This window comes from Aspergillus homomorphus, assembly GCF_003184865.1.
Source record: "Aspergillus homomorphus CBS 101889 unplaced genomic scaffold BO97scaffold_70, whole genome shotgun sequence".
Classification (NCBI taxonomy): Eukaryota; Fungi; Ascomycota; class Eurotiomycetes; order Eurotiales; family Aspergillaceae; genus Aspergillus; species Aspergillus homomorphus.
Genome location: NW_020291956.1, coordinates 24106 through 43216, shown reverse-complemented (window position 1 = coordinate 43216; position 19111 = coordinate 24106). Strand labels below are relative to the sequence as shown.

General features: G+C 52.5%; 8 protein-coding genes and 2 non-coding genes across 10 annotated transcripts; 6 read left to right on the top strand and 4 right to left on the bottom strand.

The window, feature by feature from the left end:
• Positions 1 to 86: 86 nt before the first annotated feature.
• Positions 87 to 2748, bottom strand: BO97DRAFT_400440 (putative DNA mismatch repair protein; the record flags this gene model as incomplete). The annotated part of the gene is made up of 3 exons (XM_025694293.1): positions 87 to 1864; positions 1912 to 2291; positions 2342 to 2748. The coding sequence occupies 3 exons, from the start codon at positions 2746 to 2748 to the stop codon at positions 87 to 89; spliced, it is 2565 nt and encodes an 854-aa protein (XP_025546417.1).
• Positions 2749 to 3277: 529 nt separating this feature from the next.
• On the top strand, positions 3278 to 4609 carry BO97DRAFT_263158 (GFA family protein). The gene is made up of 6 exons (XM_025690918.1): positions 3278 to 3627; positions 3692 to 3720; positions 3795 to 3904; positions 3969 to 3994; positions 4048 to 4457; positions 4515 to 4609. Exons 1-5 carry the CDS (start codon positions 3545 to 3547, stop codon positions 4178 to 4180), a joined length of 381 nt encoding a protein of 126 aa, XP_025546416.1. The 5' UTR covers positions 3278 to 3544; the 3' UTR covers positions 4181 to 4457; positions 4515 to 4609.
• On the top strand, positions 4048 to 5568 carry BO97DRAFT_481403 (DUF202 domain-containing protein). Its single transcript, XM_025700814.1, has 3 exons — positions 4048 to 4866; positions 5034 to 5317; positions 5377 to 5568. The coding sequence occupies exons 1-3, from the start codon at positions 4506 to 4508 to the stop codon at positions 5440 to 5442; spliced, it is 711 nt and encodes a 236-aa protein (XP_025546415.1). The 5' UTR covers positions 4048 to 4505; the 3' UTR covers positions 5443 to 5568.
• A 461-nt stretch (positions 5569 to 6029) lies between these two features.
• BO97DRAFT_263008 (uncharacterized protein) lies at positions 6030 to 8554 on the top strand. Its single transcript, XM_025690917.1, has 4 exons — positions 6030 to 7030; positions 7082 to 7511; positions 7560 to 7851; positions 7913 to 8554. Exons 1-4 carry the CDS (start codon positions 6064 to 6066, stop codon positions 8267 to 8269), a joined length of 2046 nt encoding a protein of 681 aa, XP_025546414.1. The 5' UTR covers positions 6030 to 6063; the 3' UTR covers positions 8270 to 8554.
• BO97DRAFT_378850 (wax synthase family protein) lies at positions 8415 to 9808 on the bottom strand (the record flags this gene model as incomplete). Its single annotated transcript, XM_025693135.1, has 2 exons — positions 8937 to 9808; positions 8415 to 8844 (listed from the first exon to the last, which is right to left on the bottom strand). Exons 1-2 carry the CDS (start codon positions 9788 to 9790, stop codon positions 8415 to 8417), a joined length of 1284 nt encoding a protein of 427 aa, XP_025546413.1. The 5' UTR covers positions 9791 to 9808.
• Positions 9809 to 10262: 454 nt separating this feature from the next.
• On the top strand, positions 10263 to 10334 carry BO97DRAFT_t275. Its single transcript has one exon. It is a non-coding gene; the product is annotated as a tRNA-Ala (tRNA).
• A 266-nt stretch (positions 10335 to 10600) lies between these two features.
• BO97DRAFT_418718 (uncharacterized protein) lies at positions 10601 to 12500 on the top strand (the record flags this gene model as incomplete). Its single annotated transcript, XM_025696535.1, has 3 exons — positions 10601 to 10619; positions 10840 to 11012; positions 11322 to 12500. The coding sequence occupies 3 exons, from the start codon at positions 10601 to 10603 to the stop codon at positions 12498 to 12500; spliced, it is 1371 nt and encodes a 456-aa protein (XP_025546412.1).
• A 1440-nt stretch (positions 12501 to 13940) lies between these two features.
• On the bottom strand, positions 13941 to 14011 carry BO97DRAFT_t274. Its single transcript has one exon. It is a non-coding gene; the product is annotated as a tRNA-Gly (tRNA).
• Positions 14012 to 14025: 14 nt separating this feature from the next.
• Positions 14026 to 15786, bottom strand: BO97DRAFT_263003 (glutamine synthetase). The gene is made up of 2 exons (XM_025690916.1): positions 15564 to 15786; positions 14026 to 15474 (listed from the first exon to the last, which is right to left on the bottom strand). The coding sequence occupies exons 1-2, from the start codon at positions 15590 to 15592 to the stop codon at positions 14148 to 14150; spliced, it is 1356 nt and encodes a 451-aa protein (XP_025546411.1). The 5' UTR covers positions 15593 to 15786; the 3' UTR covers positions 14026 to 14147.
• A 196-nt stretch (positions 15787 to 15982) lies between these two features.
• Positions 15983 to 18090, top strand: BO97DRAFT_481400 (MFS general substrate transporter; the record flags this gene model as incomplete). The annotated part of the gene is made up of 10 exons (XM_025700813.1): positions 15983 to 16076; positions 16139 to 16275; positions 16336 to 16418; positions 16468 to 16565; positions 16616 to 16736; positions 16790 to 17159; positions 17209 to 17339; positions 17396 to 17735; positions 17805 to 17910; positions 17959 to 18090. The coding sequence occupies 10 exons, from the start codon at positions 15983 to 15985 to the stop codon at positions 18030 to 18032; spliced, it is 1554 nt and encodes a 517-aa protein (XP_025546410.1). The 3' UTR covers positions 18033 to 18090.
• Positions 18091 to 19111: the final 1021 nt, after the last annotated feature.

Sequence of the window (19111 nt, the reverse complement as noted above, 5' to 3'; positions counted from 1 at the left end):
CAATAGAAGCAGCCAGCTGCAAGGAAATATGAAGTATAGGCTAATTATGCACATGCGACAATGCTGGTATAAGCGCTGCGGTATAATCAGGCTTGGCGTGTGTTAGATTGTTCACTTAGAGCCGAGAAATCAAATTGTAAAGGGAAGACATCCGGTTTAGTTGCTGAGTATTTAGCTTGCATCAATTCATTTAATCGTTGAGTCCAGACTTCAATTGGTGAGTCTGGAGCGAAGAAACTTGAACCGTCGGACTCGGTTGCGGACTCTCTGTATAGGCCATCCGAAGCCATCTCCTTGACCAGTTCTGAGAGATGCGGGATATTCATCGGCACAGTTATGCCTATATCGTACAATGCATATTCGTCGGGTATACTCTCAAGTGGCATTTTGCCTGTACTGATGCGTTTGAGTTTTGACGTCTCATCCGAGGTAGCGCTCTGGGCGCGATAGCGTATAAGGTACGATCTCGGATCATGCGGAGACAGCATCGATTTGTTTGTCTGTTCCAGATCGGTTATACTCTGACTTGAGTTGATGGGGGTATCAGCGCTGAGAGCAGCCCTTGCATTGAGGTATCGATTCAGATGCGGTGACCGAGAAGCGGACACTGCGTGACTACTCTGGAGCTGTTTCCGTCGCTGCTGTATAGCATCTCGCTTTCGGCGTTCGAAGTCTAATGCCTTCTCCAGTTCATTGTGGCTGTCTTTGGATAATTGATGGAGTCTCGACGACCATCGTTCCAGGACTGGAAGTCCCCGATTGTTGCCCTGAACCTCCATATCCTCAGTTGCTGGTGGGGGCCGATCCATGACCTGCGACAAGCCTGTCACTGCAGTGGAGCTGTCAGGTACATCTTCGGCTGGGGTTTGTGGCTCTTGAGTTATATTATCGGAAGTCTCAAATCGCTGGGCTGCAAGTTCTGCCAGCGATGGCTCCTCAGAATTCTCCCGAGTCTGCTCGGAGGGTTCCATTCGCGACAACGCAACTTGCGTAGTTTTCCCAAACCAGGTGTCGAGCGATCCGTTTCCGTAGCGTTCTCTATCACGTTCACGCATCGCACGTTTTGAGTTGTCACGAGTACCATGCTCAGGAGGGCTGTGCGAAGCCTGTAGCCGGATCGGTGAGATCTGAGCTCGCGATGGGGAGATTGTCGAAGTGCTCGTGCTTGATGCAGACGGGCTGGGAAGAGGCGACTCCAATGAGTTTCTACGGCTGTCCGCCATGTTCTCCTCGGTGACTCCGCGACAGGACGACTGGGTTTGCGGCGAGTTTCCGGAGGGTCCAACACTCGGCACATACAGTTTCGTAAAAGACCACGGGTTCAGAGTCTCCAGACGCTTCCGTCTTACGCTGTCGGCGTTAGATCTGTAAGATGCAGCTGTAGATGGTGGCGTGGCCTTCAACATTGAGTGTGCTGTAACGAAGGCCGAAGGCCGACCGTTGGCCGCTGTGCTTGGAGCAGCCTCGGTCGGGCTCTTGCGGGCCAAAAGCAAGTCAAATCCGTTAGATTCTGTGACCGGTGCTTTTCCTTTCCGCGGCGACTGTGCTTCCTCAACGCGTCCATTCTCTGCTCCGTAGACGTCACTGAGCATATCTTGCACGAGCGAAAGTAGCTTCCGAGGATCTTCAAGCAAGACATCATCCTTCGCGGGCTCGATATTGACGTCATATATCGCTCCATGGCAGCGAATATGCAGACATAGAAAGGGATCGGTGATATTTGAGAAGCTCTGGCGACGAGTTGCTGCGGCTTTTATATATGACTTGAACAGCTTTGCAATGTCCTGACCAAGGCCCCTGGCAGCCGACAGCGGCCTACCGTCGATACTGATATATTGGCCCGAATTGTTGGTCCGAGCGAGATCTGACAATGTTAGCAGGGGAAGCGAATAAGGCCGGCAGAGCACATACCTGAGGCCGGGTCTGGGAGAAGAGCGACTAGCTGATAGTGGAGCCTGCTCTCTCCCTCTGCGCCATGAACATCGCCCTCCCACTCTTTGACCAGACAGTTAGAGGCCACGGCTTTACCCACCACCTTCAAGGCCGCATCAGAAAGAGTCGCATCCTGCCCGGGAGCATACATCCAGTTGTTGCTCTCATTTTTAGCTCTTAGTACTCTTAAAGCCAGTCGTTTCGAGGGCTGGGCCAAGGCATAGGCTTGTACCAACTTCTTGATCCGCACCAGCGTCTTTGCGGCGTTCTTCGAGGCAGTCTGCCGTCGCACTGGTATGTGTTTGAAAAGATCTGCAATACGAACAGTTGTCCCCACCGGGTGTGCCACGCGTTGTGTACTGGGAATAGACGTGAGTATTGCACAATGAAGTTGTTCAAGTCGGCGTACCTGATAAGCTCCCCATCTCGGCCATAGTTGATGGCGCACCCAACAGATTCACTCTCAACTCTTGTGGTGACGATCAAGCTGCTAGAGATCTCGGCGGCACTAGCTAAAGCTTCACCGCGGAAGCCCAGCCATGTTCCTCCGACATGTCGGAGGTCTTCGACGGTCTGGATCTTGCTTGTGAAGGAGCGTTTGCATACGAACGGATAGTCCTCGCAAGGAATGCCGGTCCCGTTGTCTTTGACCTGAACTACATCAACCGTATTCTGGGAGATCTCAATGGTCACGGAAGTAGCCGATGCATCGAGGGCATTGTCCAACAGTTCCTTGACAATCGAGCAAGGGTCAGAAATGACAGAGGCCGAGCCGATCGCCCGAGCGGTCGTCGGCGGAAGCGCCGCGATTGGCATCTTCAATTGTACTCGTACGGTCAATAGGTCATTGCTAATCAAGGAGTGACAGTATACAAAGGAGATGAAAGAGATGAGGCAAGGTATATAGAAGCTAAGATGAGCTGGATGCCATTGTGTACTATCTGTTCCCGAGCATAAAACAGCTGAAGATGATGGGGGTGTATTTCCACGCACGCTAAGCTTCATCAGGCGATACTTGCTTAGTCAATTCTCCTGCTTGGCAGTCGGATACGATGACATCACGGCTGCTTGCCTGCGGATCGAATGCCGAAATCCCGCTGCAAGCAATATCTACAACAATAAACGACGATAAGGTGCATCACACAAGTTACCAGATTCCGTACGCCTTGGTATCTGTTGCATAGGATGCCCAGGGGAAGATTCTGGGCTCCTATCGGAAGAGGACGAAACCCAGATCGGACCATCAGCTTGATTTTTTAAAGAGAACAGCATACCGGTAATGGAGCGGATTCATGGCTCGGCACGAGTCATTGACCAATGCTGAGCTATCAGCAGATGCACAAAATGTCGCGTCTCAGATCACAGAGGCAACCGTGCTTAGAATTGTGAATTTGTGATCTGTGGAAAAGTGGTACACCGGACTTATAAATCCTCGTCAGGAAAATGAGCCGATGTTTGGCAGAGGGTGGCCCCCACCAACAAAACAAGCTGTCACACAGGATAGCTGAGATAACTTGCCGTAGATGGGCCTATAAAGTCTTCCGGCTCTCTCCACTTCTCTAGAAGGCTCCTTAATCGACCCGGATTTGCATCAGCTCCCGAACTCGTCAAGATGGCTTACACCGGTCAGTGCAATTGTGCGAGCGTGCGCATCACCTTGCCCCAACAACCTGCCAACTCGGTGCTATGCCATTGGTAAGTAGCTTTTATCTAAAGCCTTTGGTCCTGGCTCGCAACCGCTAATGATGCCATCGTACAGCTCTAACTGCAAAAAAGCCGGCGGAGGACGTAAGTATCCCAAAGCTTAGCAATCTTGGCGCCCGTGCCTTGCTGCGGGCACCTTCGTTAAACGTTTTGTCTAGTCTTCTCGGTCAATTATTTCGTCGACGAGAATGACATGGTCATCGAGGATAGCAACGGCGTAAAGAAAGTCTACCAGGATCCCAATACTCGGTCCGGAAACAAGATTTCGGTAGGTTTCGTTGATGTTTTTGTTGCCAGAGTGGATTTGGCTAATATGCTGGCTTTGGGTGTAGCGTCATTTCTGCTCCAACTGTGGAAGGTAAGACAGCCTTGCGGTCTGACCATCCAGAACTTCACTCTAATAAGTGATAGTCCGTTGTTTACCCTCACTCCTGGAAACCCAGGCAAGGCATTCTTGAAGGCACCGTTGTTCGAGAAAATCGCTCCTCCGAGTATGGCTGTGTTTGAGGAGAAACAGGAGGATTGGGCCAAGGTTCACTTGTGATACTGAAATTGTAGAATTGGAATCTGGCGTTATGATGCAGGGAATTGAAATTATCATCACGAGACTCGTAGAGTGCTGTACCATGGATGGCGGTGATAAGAGGGCAAATGCCAGCCAGATAAGGGCGAACCGGCCCTTGAAAACGCGGGGATCCGGAGGGTGACACATCATCCCCCCTGCCACCGCATTCGCCAACTCGCTCCGACCGGCCTCAAAGCGTGTCGTGGCCAAACAATGCATCATCCAATGCATCGCCCTGTCACTCTCTCCTCCCTTGGTACACTCTAAGGCATGTCGCACAGATCCTTCTAGGCTTTCATTGACAATGATTGAGGTACGCGATCACCATGTCGAAGACGACCCCATCACGGTGGCAGGTCGTGAGGAGAATACCCCAGCTGAAACGGCGGTCAACACTGGCGAAAGCCGTCATGAAAGCCAGAGCGTCGACAGCGATCGAGATGCGTTCGAGCTGCAGAACATCTCAACACAAGAGGGGGATGAGGCTGGTTTTTCGACTGGATCAATCTCCTCCGGGGAATACCGCGTCAGGACGATCCGAACGGTTTCCCGGGCCAGTCAGCGCAGTCGTGAGACACGCAAGGGGCCATGGGGACGTCTCGAACGCTTCTGGACGCGAAATGTGGTGTTGACGGTACCACAGCGGAGTAACCGTGATCATTTTGGTGAGAGGGCATTCCTAGCATCCCTTCCTTCCTTTCCTTTTGTATCTATGACTTCTGGAGCAGCCTAAACGCCGCGCTAAAATGACGGAATCTCACATGGCGATTGCACCAATACGAGCGAATAACCCACCACCTTCAATGAATCTGCATAGCTAACAGTTCATCAGCATTGGAGCGCACCTTCTTGGCGTACATCCGCACGTCAGTCATGGTCGCCATGCAAGGTGTTCTCATCGCTCAGTTGTTCCGACTGCAGCACATGGCTTCCCCGGATCTGGCGTTAGGCTTTTACGAGGTGGGCGTTCCGCTGTCGGTGACCTACTATGGAGCGGCCATAATAATCGCTTTATTGGGCGCTTATCGCTTCTGGAAGCAACAAAATATGGTGGCCCTGGGTACAGTGTATGCGGGAGGCTGGGAACTGAACTTGATCGGGATCTTAATTGGCCTAGTAAGTGCATATCTCTTGCGTTGATGTCGGCAGATCAGTACTGACAGGAGGACCTGCAGATTGTTTTAGCAACTTTTATCATATCCTTAATCATCACTGTGCAGCTGGACAATCTTGATGACTGATGATGCGTGACGCCATTATGCTAGCGGGTATTTTCTATTATTACAAGCGCCTGCATCTGCCTCGTCTAGCGATTTTTGTTGAATTCCAGCAAATGTATTGTTATTTTTGTACTGATTTCTTCGGCGTCAAATGCCGGGTTACAGTAAAGAATGCGAGTGCTCGGATTGAGATAATGATTGCTTATTCTATCCACATAGGATCTCTCTCTCTTTTGCTAAAGGATATTCTATATCTCCAAGAGAGAAAATTCACTCATCAACGAATTGTGGGAAGTCATCGAAGGAGCTTCGACAGCATCATAGCACTTTGAATAGGGCCCAATGAAAAATACGGCGGAGATGGAACGTTCTAAGAACTCAAAGCACCATTGTACGGGCGAATTGGCCTTCAATATGATAATACGTCTGTAATGCCGCCTACATCTCCTAAGGTAATGGCTTCTGCCCCCAAAGCCGGCTGGCTGTTCTTCAACAGATACTCAGCGGGGTCGGAACCCGGTTATGCCGATGCCGATGCCGATGCCGAACCTCTGCCTGTCACAAGTATTCGTCTTTCCAACACCTTCACCATGTTTGTCAAATGATCTCTTCGTGCTCATCCACTGCCTGTTATCGTATCTCATGGCCCCTTTGCGTCGCAGAAATGGCCGCCAGCCCGCGTGCGAGCCCTGTCGTCGGCGGAAGCTCGCATGCGACCATGGACTGCCAAGCTGCAGCCGATGCGAAAGGCTATCAATAAAGTGTTTATACCTCGCCAACCCATTGACCAAGGCAAAATCCATCAGTGACACAGCTGAAGCTACACCGGACTCTAGTGTCTCAAGCGGCAACAGCATTATTCCGAACGCGAAGACTTGTCCTGGCGCTCAGTCCACCACGCCTATCATCGAGAGCTCCGCGGAGTATCTTGGGCCAACGAGCTTCACCTCCGTGTTCGTCGAGCACAGGGAACGCTTTGAGGTCGACCATGCACTGGTAGGCTCCGATACAAGTGCTACTGGCTACACAGGCCGACAATCGCCGACTCCACAAGGGACGAACCCGGTCACACCTCGCTTACTCCAACTCGGGGTACAGATCCTGCAGAACATTCCAGACGAGGAGACGTGCAATATGATCTTTGTGAACCGCAAGGTATTCATGGACTGGTGCTTCAGGCTGGCAAACTGGCAGGCCTCGAAGCTCACGTGGGATGAGTACAGGCCTGTACTGAACGCACGGACGAACGAAAACCTGCATAGTCTTGCTAGGCGCCTGTCGGAGTGCACCATGGTTCCACTACCTGCTGAGCAGGATCCACAACGCTGGATTGAGTCATTCTCCGGCAAGAACGCCCGATGGGAACTTATTGGCATTCTTTTCACTTACTGGTCGTATGGATGCGTATCCTTGACACATGATAGTAAAGCGATTTCACGCTACTGCGCGAGCCGGACGATAAAGGGTTCGAAGGATATGATGCTGCATTTTAAGAAGTGTGCTTCCATGTGCATTGAGATGTGCAGCGAGCTGGGAGGAATCAATGTTCTCTTTTTGCACCTGTTGTACAAGCATAATATCATGGAGAGCAATGTGAGTGGGGATAAGAGTAAGTGACTCCGTTCATATCGGAACGCGATAGCTTTGCTGACAATTGTAGGTCTTTCCTGCTGGCGGCAACATGGCGATACCATTGCTGTAACCACGTCTATTGGGCTTCATCGCGAGCCATCTTCGGAGTGGAAAGAGGTATCATTTCAGCATGAGCTTAAGCGGCGTATCTACTCGGCGATCTTCGCCTTTGACAAAGTTGCATCCACTCTTACCGGTCGGCCGCCGCTTCTCAGTCGAAGATACTCGACCACGCAGTTACCTTTGGACATCAGTGACGATGATATACTTTCAGGCAATGTGCGGACTGCAGCTGCAAAATTAGATTCCGACGGGTGGAATCGCAATGGCGGCAGAGTCTTCAACCAGGCCACACCCCTCCGCGCAAGGGCCATGTTTGCCAGGAATCGCGAAGAGATTCTGGAAGTTGTGGAGTGTTCTGTGGAACACATATCTGACTCGGCAATTGAGACGTGCTTGTGAGTATAAGGCAACACATGTCTCAGGTTAAGGCTGACGCATGGTAGTGATCTTAAAGCTCAGGCAACCGCGATCTATGCTAAGCTGCCCGAAAGCCTCGTCCACAGGGTCGAGGATATAGACGATTTAGATATACCTGGGCATTACTTACACACGCGTATACTTGTTCGATTGGAATACTTGCTCAATATGTTTCTTCTGGAAAGACTACTGACACGCCACAAGACTGTCACTGAACAGGCGCTCATAGGGGTGAGCCAGGAAATGCTAGCTCTAGCGTTACTGTACTGGAAACACAAGGACCGATTTATGGGCCTTCACAACGACTTTTCATGGCTAGTAAGTGTCTTCTCGTGGGTCATTGTTATGTTTACCGTTTGTTGATTGACTGTCCATGCAGGCCATGTCCTACGGCGCTCCATGTAGTGGAATTCTCTGTCTCGAGCTGTTGCGCCAAGCTTCCAACCCACAGGCTTATATCCTGGATTTACCTCGTTCGGAGGTCATCCAGAACCTAAGTTTGTTTGTAGCCTTTTTGGATTGGCTCAAACCTTCGGGTGCGGACATTTCTGCCAAATCGCAAATCAAGAGCATCCTGCAACGATCGCTTGACCGAATTCTCGCTATGCCTGCTTCGCTGTGCAGTCCAGTGACCGCCATGGATAACTTTGGCATGCAGGACTTTATTGGCGCAGAATATCCGCACCTGGAGCTCTTGAACACTTTCAACTGGGTTGACTGGGACGGAGGGCTATGAACGCATCAAAACCCTGATGTTAACTTATATCAGTCGTTCCATCTAGAGTGTATTGCATTTGAGAAATTGCTCTACCTCCACCGAGCCCTCGAGCTGCGTCTATCGTCACAACCCACGGTCTATGATATACCTCTATATTCTAGATCTAGATTTTCCAACTTCCAAAAAACAAGAAGGGTGACATCATTCTCACCCCATCCTTATATAGCTGGATCAAAATTGGGTTGATCCAGATTGGCACCGTCCACAGCATAAACAGCGCTACCCAGACATAACCGATCACTCTTTTTACACCGGGGTTCATCCTAGCTCGGAGTGGCCGAACGAGATCTCGCACAATGCTCTCGAGAAGAACTCCCAGAATCTGCAGACAGAAGAACCACAGGGCGCCGCTTTTGGCCATCGGCACACCGAACCCCACATCCATGAACAAATGGATGATGCCTGATACCGTGAACGCGAGCAAAGCACGGAAATACCACGCTAGCCTTCCGTTGGGCGATTTCCATACCAGAGAGAGCAGAAAGTCGGCATTGGAAGTAAGTGGTTGGCGGAAGGTTTGGTGCCATGTTACTCTGTGGAAATCAACATCAGCTCACGCTCACGATATAATTTGAATAATAAATGAGGGGCGTAGGGATGTGGGCAGAGGGGAAAATACGCATACCCCCAAAACCGTCCAATCGACCACCCCTCCCACAAAGATCCAGCCACGGGCGGCCATTTCACAGGATCATACAGGCCCAGCCCGACCGCCAAGAAGGCGAGAACATTGTACGACGCGATGATCATCGCCCGGCCTATAATCCCGAACGAGAGACAAAAGAGCACCCGAACAAGCAGCCTCTTCCCTAAGCCATCCCCGCCCGCCGCCACTGCAAACGGGAGAAGCGCCTCCTTCGCCTCAGGCAATTGAGCGACGGCGAGGCCGAGATGAGGATCATCTGTCTCCATAGTACACCCCTGGATTACAATCACCGCTACGGCAACCTTCGCCAGCGCCTGCAGAAGAAATCGTGTCCGCGAGGGCACATAATCCGGATTCACAGCGTCAAATCGGGGGAGGTGCCGGATTTCCCACGGGGTGTCGATACGGCGGTAGTTGAAGGGGATGCTGAAGGCCCAGAGCAGGCGCGATACGCCTTCATTTCGCACTGAGGCATTGGGGGTCTGCTGCTTTTGCTCCTTCGTGTGAGAACCATTGGACAACCGCGCAGCTTTGTGACGATCCCATTCCTTCTGCGCCTCATACGACGCTCGGCTCAGGACGAGCAGGTCGATCCCGTTCAGGACGTGCACCACGCACATGGATACAAGAGGGGCTCCGAAGCGTGTCCCGGCGTAGTAGGCGTGCGCACCGCGTTGCGAGGAGTACCCTAGGGCGACGACAAGGATGGCCGTGGCCGGGCGGGCAAGCGATCGAGGCGAGGTGAACGCTACGACCAGTCCCACGATGGGCTGGATGAGTAGCCATTGCGCCACGGGGATGTACCAATTTGAAGGGAGGGCGGGAGAGGACATGATTATACAGCTTGCGGGAGGAAAGGGCAAGGGGGAGAGAAAACCACATCAAGGCTGAATCGCGTGAGCTACGGGGATTTCGGTTTTTATGTTAATTCGTGAGATATGCAGATGTGACTAAGCTGATTCACAAACAAAACTAACTGACTACCGGGAAGATTAGCTAGTAAAATTGCGGTGTGGAGTGTAGTGTGAGATTTGATCCTTATTTGCTAGCGCCTGGATGAGTCGAAAAATGAGAAACGCGAGCTGCCTGCCGGCCGGGCGTCAATCGAACTTCCCTTTTCGGCGGTAGTGAAGTTTTCGGTGCGGCTGACAGGCCCGCCGCACTGCCGTGGTTCAGGGGCCCAGGGCCCTTGCATGCGGGTCTGTTCCGGCGTTCTGATTGGGCGGACTGAGATAATCAGATCTGAAATCTCTGCTTTATCTTTTAATGTCTTGAAGCACTCTTTCTTTACGCCTACCAACAAAAGGGGCTGTGGTTTAGTGGTATAATATTCCCTTAGCATGGGAGAGGTCCGGGGTTCGATTCCCCGCAGCTCCATTTTTTGTTCTTTTTGTTTCTTGCTTGTGGTTTCTTTGTGGACTCGGTTTTTGGGTACGGAATAGAATCTGCATGCATTGGATGAGATGCGCTGGTTGTGCTGGTGTTAGCTAGGTTGTGGCAAGGTGTTCGACAATACTATTTCTGCTATGTGCTGATGGGTAACATCGGCGTGCGAGCTGATGTGAGATCTAACTTGACATTTCGCACCTCTTGCGGGTGGAAATATATATCCGCTGGATTAGTCGCTACCACCACTCACATACATGCTGAACGCGGCTTTCTGTAAGTGGCTTACACTTACCATTGCCAGCTCTATATACCGAGTCCACTCACACGAGAAGGCCTATTTGTACGGTGAGAATGCCACCCTCCTTCTTCTGGTCCTTGCCGTTTCTCCTCGTCGATTTGAGGCGGGTTGCGTTTCATCCATTCTTTCTCTGATCTGTCATGATCCATGCCGCTCTTTAATTTCTTCCAATTCATGTTATATACTCTCTAATAGTTCTACACCTCAAAATAAAACGGTCTCTCTGTTCTATTCTGCTCGCGGTGACCCCCACCCTAGCCGAATATGTCTCCATCTGCAGCGAGACTACGGCCAACTTCGCGCTCAATGGCGGCTTTGAAATGGGAAACACGCAGTACTGGGATACTGCGGGGTCATCAGTATCAGTGGTGAGATCCAATGATGCGCCTGAGGGAGAATATTATCTGTGAGTACTGCCACCACGTCTTTGACTCTCGTTCCTCTGCAGAGCAACCCCGGCTAATCATGGACTTGTCTACGACCAGCAAAATCAAAGCAGGAAGTATGGGCAGCGGCAACCCGGGAACAATGATATCAGTCTCCAGCAATCGCAACGGCTTCCCTCCCACCAACACATGGACAGTCTCGTTCTCCTATCAAATCTACCTAGACGGAGGCTCCAACTGCCAGTTCGTTTCCACCTTTGATTTAAAAACGCGCAGTACCCTCTGGTGCAGGGATATGTGACCCAGGACGTGACCGAGTGGAAGTATGTTAGCATGAACGTGCAGAAATACGTCGGTGCAGGCAGCTCCGTCAATTGGCCTTACTTCTACGTCTTATGCAGTAGTGGTGAACCTACCCTGTACCTGGATGGGATCTCCATTGCCTATCAGACTGAGACTTGTGCCAGCAGCCTGGTCACCTTGAAGCCGACGCCTGTTCCGACATCGCTCAGCTTCTCGGTTGCGGTTGTTACTTCTAGCTCTCCTGCGGTGCCGTCTCTTGTGGTGCCATCTTCTGCGGTGTCACCGCCGGTGGTAGCGTCTCCTGTGGTGTCTTCTGCCGTGGTTTCTGCGTCATCCTTTGTTGCGGTGATACCCTCTGCAGCGTCGTCACCCGTAGTGCCTTCTGCCTCAACTCCCCTGGTCCCGTCGGCCGTTGTGCCCTCTGCTGTGGTGTCAAGAACTTCCCGGCCTATCATTCAGCCGTCTTCTGTTACTCGCTCTGGCACTCGGATGCCTGCTCCGTCCAGTTTCGTGTCGTCCCAAATGGTATCGCCCTTCAGAGCGTTCACCCCGCAGCCGCAGTACAGCGCCATTCCCTCTTCTATCCAGCCGCACTCTAGCGTCGTTCGCTCTTCTATTCAGTCCCTCTCCAGCCCCGTTGGTTCCACTGCGCAGCCTCTGTCTGGCTCCGCTGCTCATTACTCTGCTACAGCAACCACGCAGACACTGGTGCCCCTTCAGTCCAAGCTCCAGTGTCACTGCCATATCGGGACCGAGCTCTTTATCTGCCTCAATCTCCCAGGATTCAATCCCATCATTCGGCTCAGAGGAGTTGACAACATCGACCATTCTAAGCACTCGCCCGGCCACAGTGACTGCCTACCCAGAAACAGTGACCGACTGTCCAGCTCGTCAACGCACCACATAGCTGACAACGGAAACCGTGGTAGTCGGGATTACCACCTGTCCAGTCACCGCCCACGCCCAGCCCACAGTCATAATCAACGCTCAGGGCTCAGGTCCCTCCAACGTGCCATTGACTACCTCCACTGTTTTCACCACCCGTACGTCCACAGTCACTGCGTGCCCTACGTCAGTCACCAACTGCCCTGCATCCTTACATATAACCTATGTCACGACGGAGACGTTGGTGGCCTACACGACTATTTGCCCAGTCACTGCTACTGAAACCGATGCGCCAGTTGTCACTGCCCCATGTAGCCGTAACAGCTCAGGCAGCTCTGATACTGGACCCAGAGAACAAGAAGCCGCATACTCCACGTAGAGCGTACCCCGACGTACACTGTCACAGCCTGTCCCTCGACAGTCAAGAAATGTCCTGTTTCTACGCGCAGCACTTATGTCACAACTCAGACCGAGGCCATTGCTACCATGATTGTATCGGTATCAGGCGGGTGGCCGGCTACCACAGCCCTCAGCGATGTTCACGCTGTTACTTTGGCCTCTCAGAGTACTAGTGCGGGATTGGAAAAGCAATATTCTGGTCTATCAATATCGGACGCCAGCGGGGCTGTGGGTGAGGAGCATGTGGGTGGTCAAGGTCAGGGTGGACGCCTTGCCTCTGCTACTGCATTGGGATCGGTCCAGGACAAACTACCGGTCAATCCCCTGGCACCAGCTGCAAGGTTGAAACATCCGAGAACACTCATACAGATGCTCAAGACTCCGATGAGCGCCCTATCGCCTACTCTCAGTCTAGTTCTATCGCTGGACTTGGGCAGATGGCAAACGAAGCCACCAGCGAAAGCAGAAAGATGGGGACCTCATACACTTCATCAGACAATCAAGACTTCCATCGAGCCCAATCCCTGCCTCCAGATCTGTTTCAACGGCTGGAAATAGCCAGGCTGAACTCGCGGGAACATCCCACCCAGCAGACGAAACCGCGAAGGGAAAGACAGGTTTCGAAGCTATTGCTGAATCGGTGCCCTCTGAATCACAGGCCACTCTCGCCACCGTGGCGTATCCAGCAAGCGTGGCAACTGGCACATTAACCACCTCCGCTCTAATCCACACCGCTTCCTTGACGGTTCTGCCAACCACCACATCCCTAAGTCCTTCCCAGTCCGGTACAAACTCTTCCTTCAGGTCATTCGGGCCTCAGAACAACAGCAGCCAGACCGGCCCTACTATCGCAGCTAGTTCTAGCGTTGGAAGCTCTTCTTCTCTGCTAACCCATGGTTCAACCACTGGCGGAGCGCCGGGTGCCCTTTTCACAGGCGCCGCTTCCGCAGTCATGGCTTCGAGGAGTGTAGGAATGGTAGCCGGGCTGTGTCTCATTGTTGGCCCTTGGCTTTTGTTCTAGTGATTGTAGCTGAGGCCAATAGCCCCAAGTCCCCACAACATCTTCTAAAAAGGTCAAGAATGCAGACCTCATAAGATGGTTTCTTACTTAATCTCTACACGAATGTCTTAGAGTAATCCTTAACGCCAATATCTTGGAAAAAGTCATCTGATGAGGTACTCTGAGCACAGCAGCTCTATCAAAGCTCATAAACTAATATCCCCTAGCATTTCCCGTGGAAACACATCCAAGTTAAAAAAAGAGAAGACTGCAGCAGGTGTTTAGGATTATTCAGGTCCTTACATTGCGACGCAAAAAGTGAGTGCATCATCCGTGAATCGAACACGGGCCTCATCGATGGCAACGATGAATTCTACCACTAGACCAATGATGCTAGTTGATACGTTCTTGGCATGGTATATGGCTCTCTATAGGACCCAAACCAAAGTGCCGAAAACAGCAGTATCATTACAATCAATCATCTTTTCGCTCTATACGTCGAACAACTAAATATAGACGGCCCGCCGTCACTAAAACAACTCATTGAACAGCTCCCTCACCTCCTCCGGATCCAACTTCGACAGCGAGGACACCTCAAACCGTTTCGTCCCAACATATTGATCGATGATACGACGCCCAATAACAGCAGCCAGGTCCCCAGCATCTGCATCCAACAGATCCAACGCCTCATCCAACTTCTTCGGCAGCGGCTCTCCACGATCCGCGTCTGCGTTCGCCGGATCGCCCAGGTCCGGCCACACCAATGGCTCCTGCCCTGCGAGACCCATGAGCCCAGCCCCGATAATCGCCGCCAGCGTCGAGTACATGTTCGCCATGGCATCGATGCACCGGATTTCCCACCGGCTGGGCTCGATCTTGCGAATAGGCACGAGGCGGCACTCAGTGCCCCAGCATGCCGTGTCCGCGCCCGCCACGAACGGCTTGAGCCGCTCGTACGACACATCTTGCGGCAGGCAGAAGCTGCAGAGACTCGGGAGGCGCTTCAGCATGCCAGCCAGGAAGGACTCCTCGAGGTGCGGGCTGGCAGGCTGCAGAGAAAGGTGCGTGTGCTGGCCGTTGGCCAGCGAGTCGCCCGCCACGGGCTTGGGCGCCATCGTCACCGTGCAGCCGTGCTGCGCGAAGGTGTCTTTGAGATAGCTGTGCACCAGCAGGAGCTGGTCGACCGCCTGCATCGGGGGCTTGGGACCCAGCGCGAACTCGTACTGTCCGCGTACGCCTTCGGTGTGGATCGCCTGGATGTCCACCCCGCGAGCTTTGAGCTGGAGCACGCATAGCTCGATGTGCTCGTAGCAGGGGTCGCGGAGACCGGAGATGGAGAACAGGCCCCAGCCTCGGCTGCAGCGCTCCATCTGGCCGGTCGTTGGGTTGGGTTTGAGGATCAGGAACTCGACCTCGAAGCCGACGAGGAAGGACAGACCCCAGCGCTCTTGGGCCTGCCGCAGGACTCGGGACAGGGTGTGGCGAGGGCACAGGGCCTGGGTCATCTCGTGGCCTGGTAAGGTGTAGTCCAGCGAGCAGAGCACCTGGGCACTCCCTGACCCAATGTTCGGGTGCAGTGTCGACCAGTCCGGCACGAGCCAGAATTGAGCATCGGTGGGGGTTCCGGGGATGAGATGGTTGTCTACAGAGCAGGTGAGCGCCAGTCCGGTCGCCTTAAGTGGCTTGCCCTCTGCAATTTGCGCCATGGCGGTGTCGAGGGGGACCACCCGGCCACGGAGCACACCCGAGTAGTCCTGCCATTGGAACCGGAGGAATTTGACGAGGGGGTGATTTCGTTGGAGTCGGTTGAGGAGCTCCGTCACTTTCGAGGGAGCTGCGGCCGTCATGGGGGGTTCGCTGGTGAGTGACCTCGTCAGAAAGTTCATGGTGTTGAGTGTTGCGCTAATGGTCGACAAGGGGGGAGATGAAGATCACTTTAAGCGGACCCTTTCAGATTTATAATAGGATTATGCATGTTGTCGCTGCATTCTTACATGACCCCTTTTGCGGGCTGTGGGAGTTCGGCAGAATGCAGATCGTACGGATGCTCTGTAATTCGGTATGCGCAGGTATCGAAGATCGGCTGTCGCCAAGTCGCCATCGCGATCGATCCATCCGTGGGTCTCTTAGCGGTAACCTCGGAAGATTTCTGTGACGGCTTTGTGACAGGATGTGACAGATGATCATGAACTATTGTCTTGGCTGCATGGTGGCTTGACGATCGCCCGGTGCATTGCCTAGAACAATACAGGAATCTCCTTCCAAGGATCCCGAGACATGTCCGGCTCAGCTCTTGAAGGAAAGTGATAATTTGACCTTCAGTCCGTCCGTGCTCAAACCTGGGCTTGAGTCGATTCATACCATCATGGCAGCGCATGAACATACTCCTTTGTTGGCCAAAGGCGACCGGCAGAAGTCGACCAAGAATTACTTCTCCAAGATCCTGGCTGGCTTAGTCGGTAGGCAGTATCTCGATCTTTTCTGACCTGGGGCGCTGAAATAGACTGACCGATCATCTCAGGTGTTTTCCTCGCCAGTGCGGATAAGTCCATTCTGCTAGCAACCCAAGGGGAGATTGCTTCGTCGTTACACTCTCCATCCAGTGCATCGCTGCTGTTAGTAATTTACAATGTGGGATTCTGCATCGCATTGCCTGTGGTCCGACTCACCTCTTTGATCTATCGTCTTGGTATGACGTATTGACAAGCGTTCATATAGTATGGTTTTCTAAGTGATATCTATGGCTGCCGACGGTTCCTATTATCAGCGTATGCCTTGTTCGCGGTGGGATGTCTGATCTCGTAAGTAGCGACCGCAGCATGCTCACATCTATACTCATTTCTTTGACAGTGGATTTGCTACCACCTTATGGCCCTTTGTGCTGGGCCGTTTGATTTCTGGAATGGGTGGTGCCGGCATGACTGATCTACTCTCGGTCCTCGTGAACGGTAAGCCTGGCTAGAACAGACACGAAAGTGCGATGCTGACCTCAATCCAGAGATCTTTGACATCACGGAAGTGGCATCAGTGCGCAGCTACATCATCGCAGCTGGCATTGTTGGGCAGGGCTGTGGAGGGCCTTTGGGGGCCCTTGTCGCCGACATGGTCGGTTGGAGATGGTAGGGTTCAATTCTGGGCTATTGACCTAGGCCACTGACGCGTTGACTCCTAGGTCTTTAATCGGGCAAACACCCATTGCATTTCTGTGTCTGGCTCTCGCACAGTGGCAGTTCTCGACCACTTCCCCAGTCGAGACACGTTCCGACAGGAAGCTGAGCTTGAGGCAGTTTGATTACTTTGGGGTTGCGTCCTTCTTTATTCTAGTTACGTCTTTCATCCTGGCAACCACAGAGGGGGGCATCTCCTATCTTTCGTCTAGGACGTGGGAGCTGCTAGCTGTCTCGGGGGTATTCCTCGTGGTGTTCATGCTTATTGAACGCTTTGGGACCAAGTACCCCATCATTCCACCCTCCGTTGTTTGTTCGCCCGGACTGAAGGGAATCTTCTGCGGGCAGATTATCTACTTCGCCACCGTCACTACGGTGAGTTCGCCTCTCTAGCCTCCAGTAAGGGCCCGCTAACAATCTCCAGATCCTAAACAACCTCCCTCCCTACCTCTACCGAATTGACCATCTCTCCAACTCGGCGATCGCCGTGCGCATCTGGCCTGCGGCGCTCGGCCTGATCTCCGGGTCGATTATCGCCGGCAAAGCCATGAGCAAGTGAGCAACTGCAACCGCTGAGACACCACGCACAACATGATACCTAACACCGGCAGAAAACTTCAATACCGCAAGCTCTCCCTAATCGCCATTGGGATCACCTTCCTCTCTCTGACCGTGATGACCATCCGCTGGCTCCACGGCATTCACGGCGTCGAGGTCTTCTACTGCTTCCCCTGGGGCGTCGGAGGCGGCCTGCTGCTGTCGGCGCAGTTCATCGCGCTGACGATCCGGTCGCCCGCAGAGCAGCTCGCCAGCGCGATCGCAGTCTATCATCTCTCGCAGCAGGTGGGCCAGATCATCGGAACGAGTGTCAGCGCCGCGGCGCTGCAGCATCTGTTTAGATGGCGGGTGGAAGTCGGGCTGGAAGATATGCCGCTGGATAATAGATCCCAGGTACGTGTCTCTGGGCCTCGGTCGTGGGAACGAATTAGTGGTGTGCTAATACCAGGAACTGGGCGTCAGTTGATCGACCACATCGTGCAGGATTACAAGTTCACAGAGAAGTTGGCACCGGCGATTCAGGCTGTGGTGCAGTCAAGCTATATCGAGGCATACAGACTGATTCCTGGTATTTACCCTTCCTTCCTAGTATCGACGCAAGTTAACCTTGCTGCAGCATCAGCCCTAATCCTCTCCGGAATCGTGGGCGCGTTGATCATTTTCTCGAAAGAGAAGAAGACCATGTCGTAGACATAGTTCATACTTAAGTAATTGATGGAATAGAGATAAAGGATGTAGATTAAATTAGCGCAGTAGTATCTAATCACGCTTAATCGAGTTGAGTCTAATTGACACAAGTATTCTACAAGTACACCGCTCCAGCAGCCTAAACCCTCAGAACCAGGTCTAGCGCTAGGATAAACCACAGCCGCTGTAGGTCAAGCCCACCCCACCTGCCATTGGCCTCTAGATTCTTGTGGGGATCTCCAGTTTCTGTTACATCATCTCCGATACTTAGTACTTAGTATGAATATCCAGAATAGGGGCGAAGAAGCGGAGTAGAATTCCACGACCAGAAGCACACCCTTCCTCCAGAACACAAGATCTAGCTACTAAGTACGCACCGAGTAGCTAGCTAACTAGTACCTTACTTGCAAGACCAAGCTCCAATCCAGGCTAGCTCCGTGACAGAGACTGACAGATCGCGTTTAGGGACTGAACCGAGATCCTCCAGATTAAACCATCCGAGAGAACAAGATCAGCGCAGCCGCACATCCACCCATCCATCAAACCCTACGCCCAGTCCGAGTCTACAAACCAAAAACCCACCACGAAACTCCCAGAAAAGTTCAAAAATGATGACTCCAGCTGACGCCATCTGCATACCTAATCTACCTACCATACAAACCATAGGTTATAAAGTATATATAGCGTCCAGCTCCGACCCCATACGCTCGTACTGTACTAAGTGAATATGCAAAGCACGCAGATCAATACAATACGTCTGCATGACGCGATCCCATTCCCTGCTTTCGAGCATCGAGCAGCAAGCATCGAGTCTAATCTTGTCCTGAAGATGAAGTGGTGGGGGCAGTGGCGCATACGCGGCTTGTAAAGGCCTTGTATCGATGATCGATAGTCGAGATCGGGATCCACTTTTCAGCTCCGCTCCGCTCAGCCCGGCTCGGAGATGGGTTGGATTTGGTGGTTTTGGGGATGATCTTGCTCTTGGAAACTTGTAAACTACTTAGGTGTGGGGGGGTGTTGATTCTACGGGTATTCGTTGGTGGGTGGTTTTTGAGTTGATAGGGGTTCAAACTTCTTTGTAA

Excerpts from the sequence above, each read along its gene's own strand:
- BO97DRAFT_481403 (XM_025700814.1), top strand. The coding sequence starts at position 4,506 with ATGATTGAGGTACGCGATCACCATGTCGAAGACGACCCCATCACGGTG. Across the intron at positions 4,867-5,033 it reads GAGTAACCGTGATCATTTTG|CATTGGAGCGCACCTTCTTG; the intron begins GTGAGAGGGCAT and ends ACAGTTCATCAG. Across the intron at positions 5,318-5,376 it reads TCGGGATCTTAATTGGCCTA|ATTGTTTTAGCAACTTTTAT; the intron begins GTAAGTGCATAT and ends GAGGACCTGCAG.
- BO97DRAFT_263158 (XM_025690918.1), top strand. The coding sequence starts at position 3,545 with ATGGCTTACACCGGTCAGTGCAATTGTGCGAGCGTGCGCATCACCTTG. Across the intron at positions 3,628-3,691 it reads AACTCGGTGCTATGCCATTG|CTCTAACTGCAAAAAAGCCG; the intron begins GTAAGTAGCTTT and ends GCCATCGTACAG. Across the intron at positions 3,721-3,794 it reads CAAAAAAGCCGGCGGAGGAC|TCTTCTCGGTCAATTATTTC; the intron begins GTAAGTATCCCA and ends CGTTTTGTCTAG.
- BO97DRAFT_263003 (XM_025690916.1), bottom strand. The coding sequence starts at position 15,592 with ATGCATAATCCTATTATAAATCTGAAAGG. Across the intron at positions 15,475-15,563 it reads CCTATTATAAATCTGAAAGG|CGAACCCCCCATGACGGCCG; the intron begins GTCCGCTTAAAG and ends GTCACTCACCAG.
- BO97DRAFT_263008 (XM_025690917.1), top strand. The coding sequence starts at position 6,064 with ATGGCCCCTTTGCGTCGCAGAAATGGCCGCCAGCCCGCGTGCGAGCCC. Across the intron at positions 7,512-7,559 it reads TCGGCAATTGAGACGTGCTT|TGATCTTAAAGCTCAGGCAA; the intron begins GTGAGTATAAGG and ends GACGCATGGTAG. Across the intron at positions 7,852-7,912 it reads ACAACGACTTTTCATGGCTA|GCCATGTCCTACGGCGCTCC; the intron begins GTAAGTGTCTTC and ends CTGTCCATGCAG.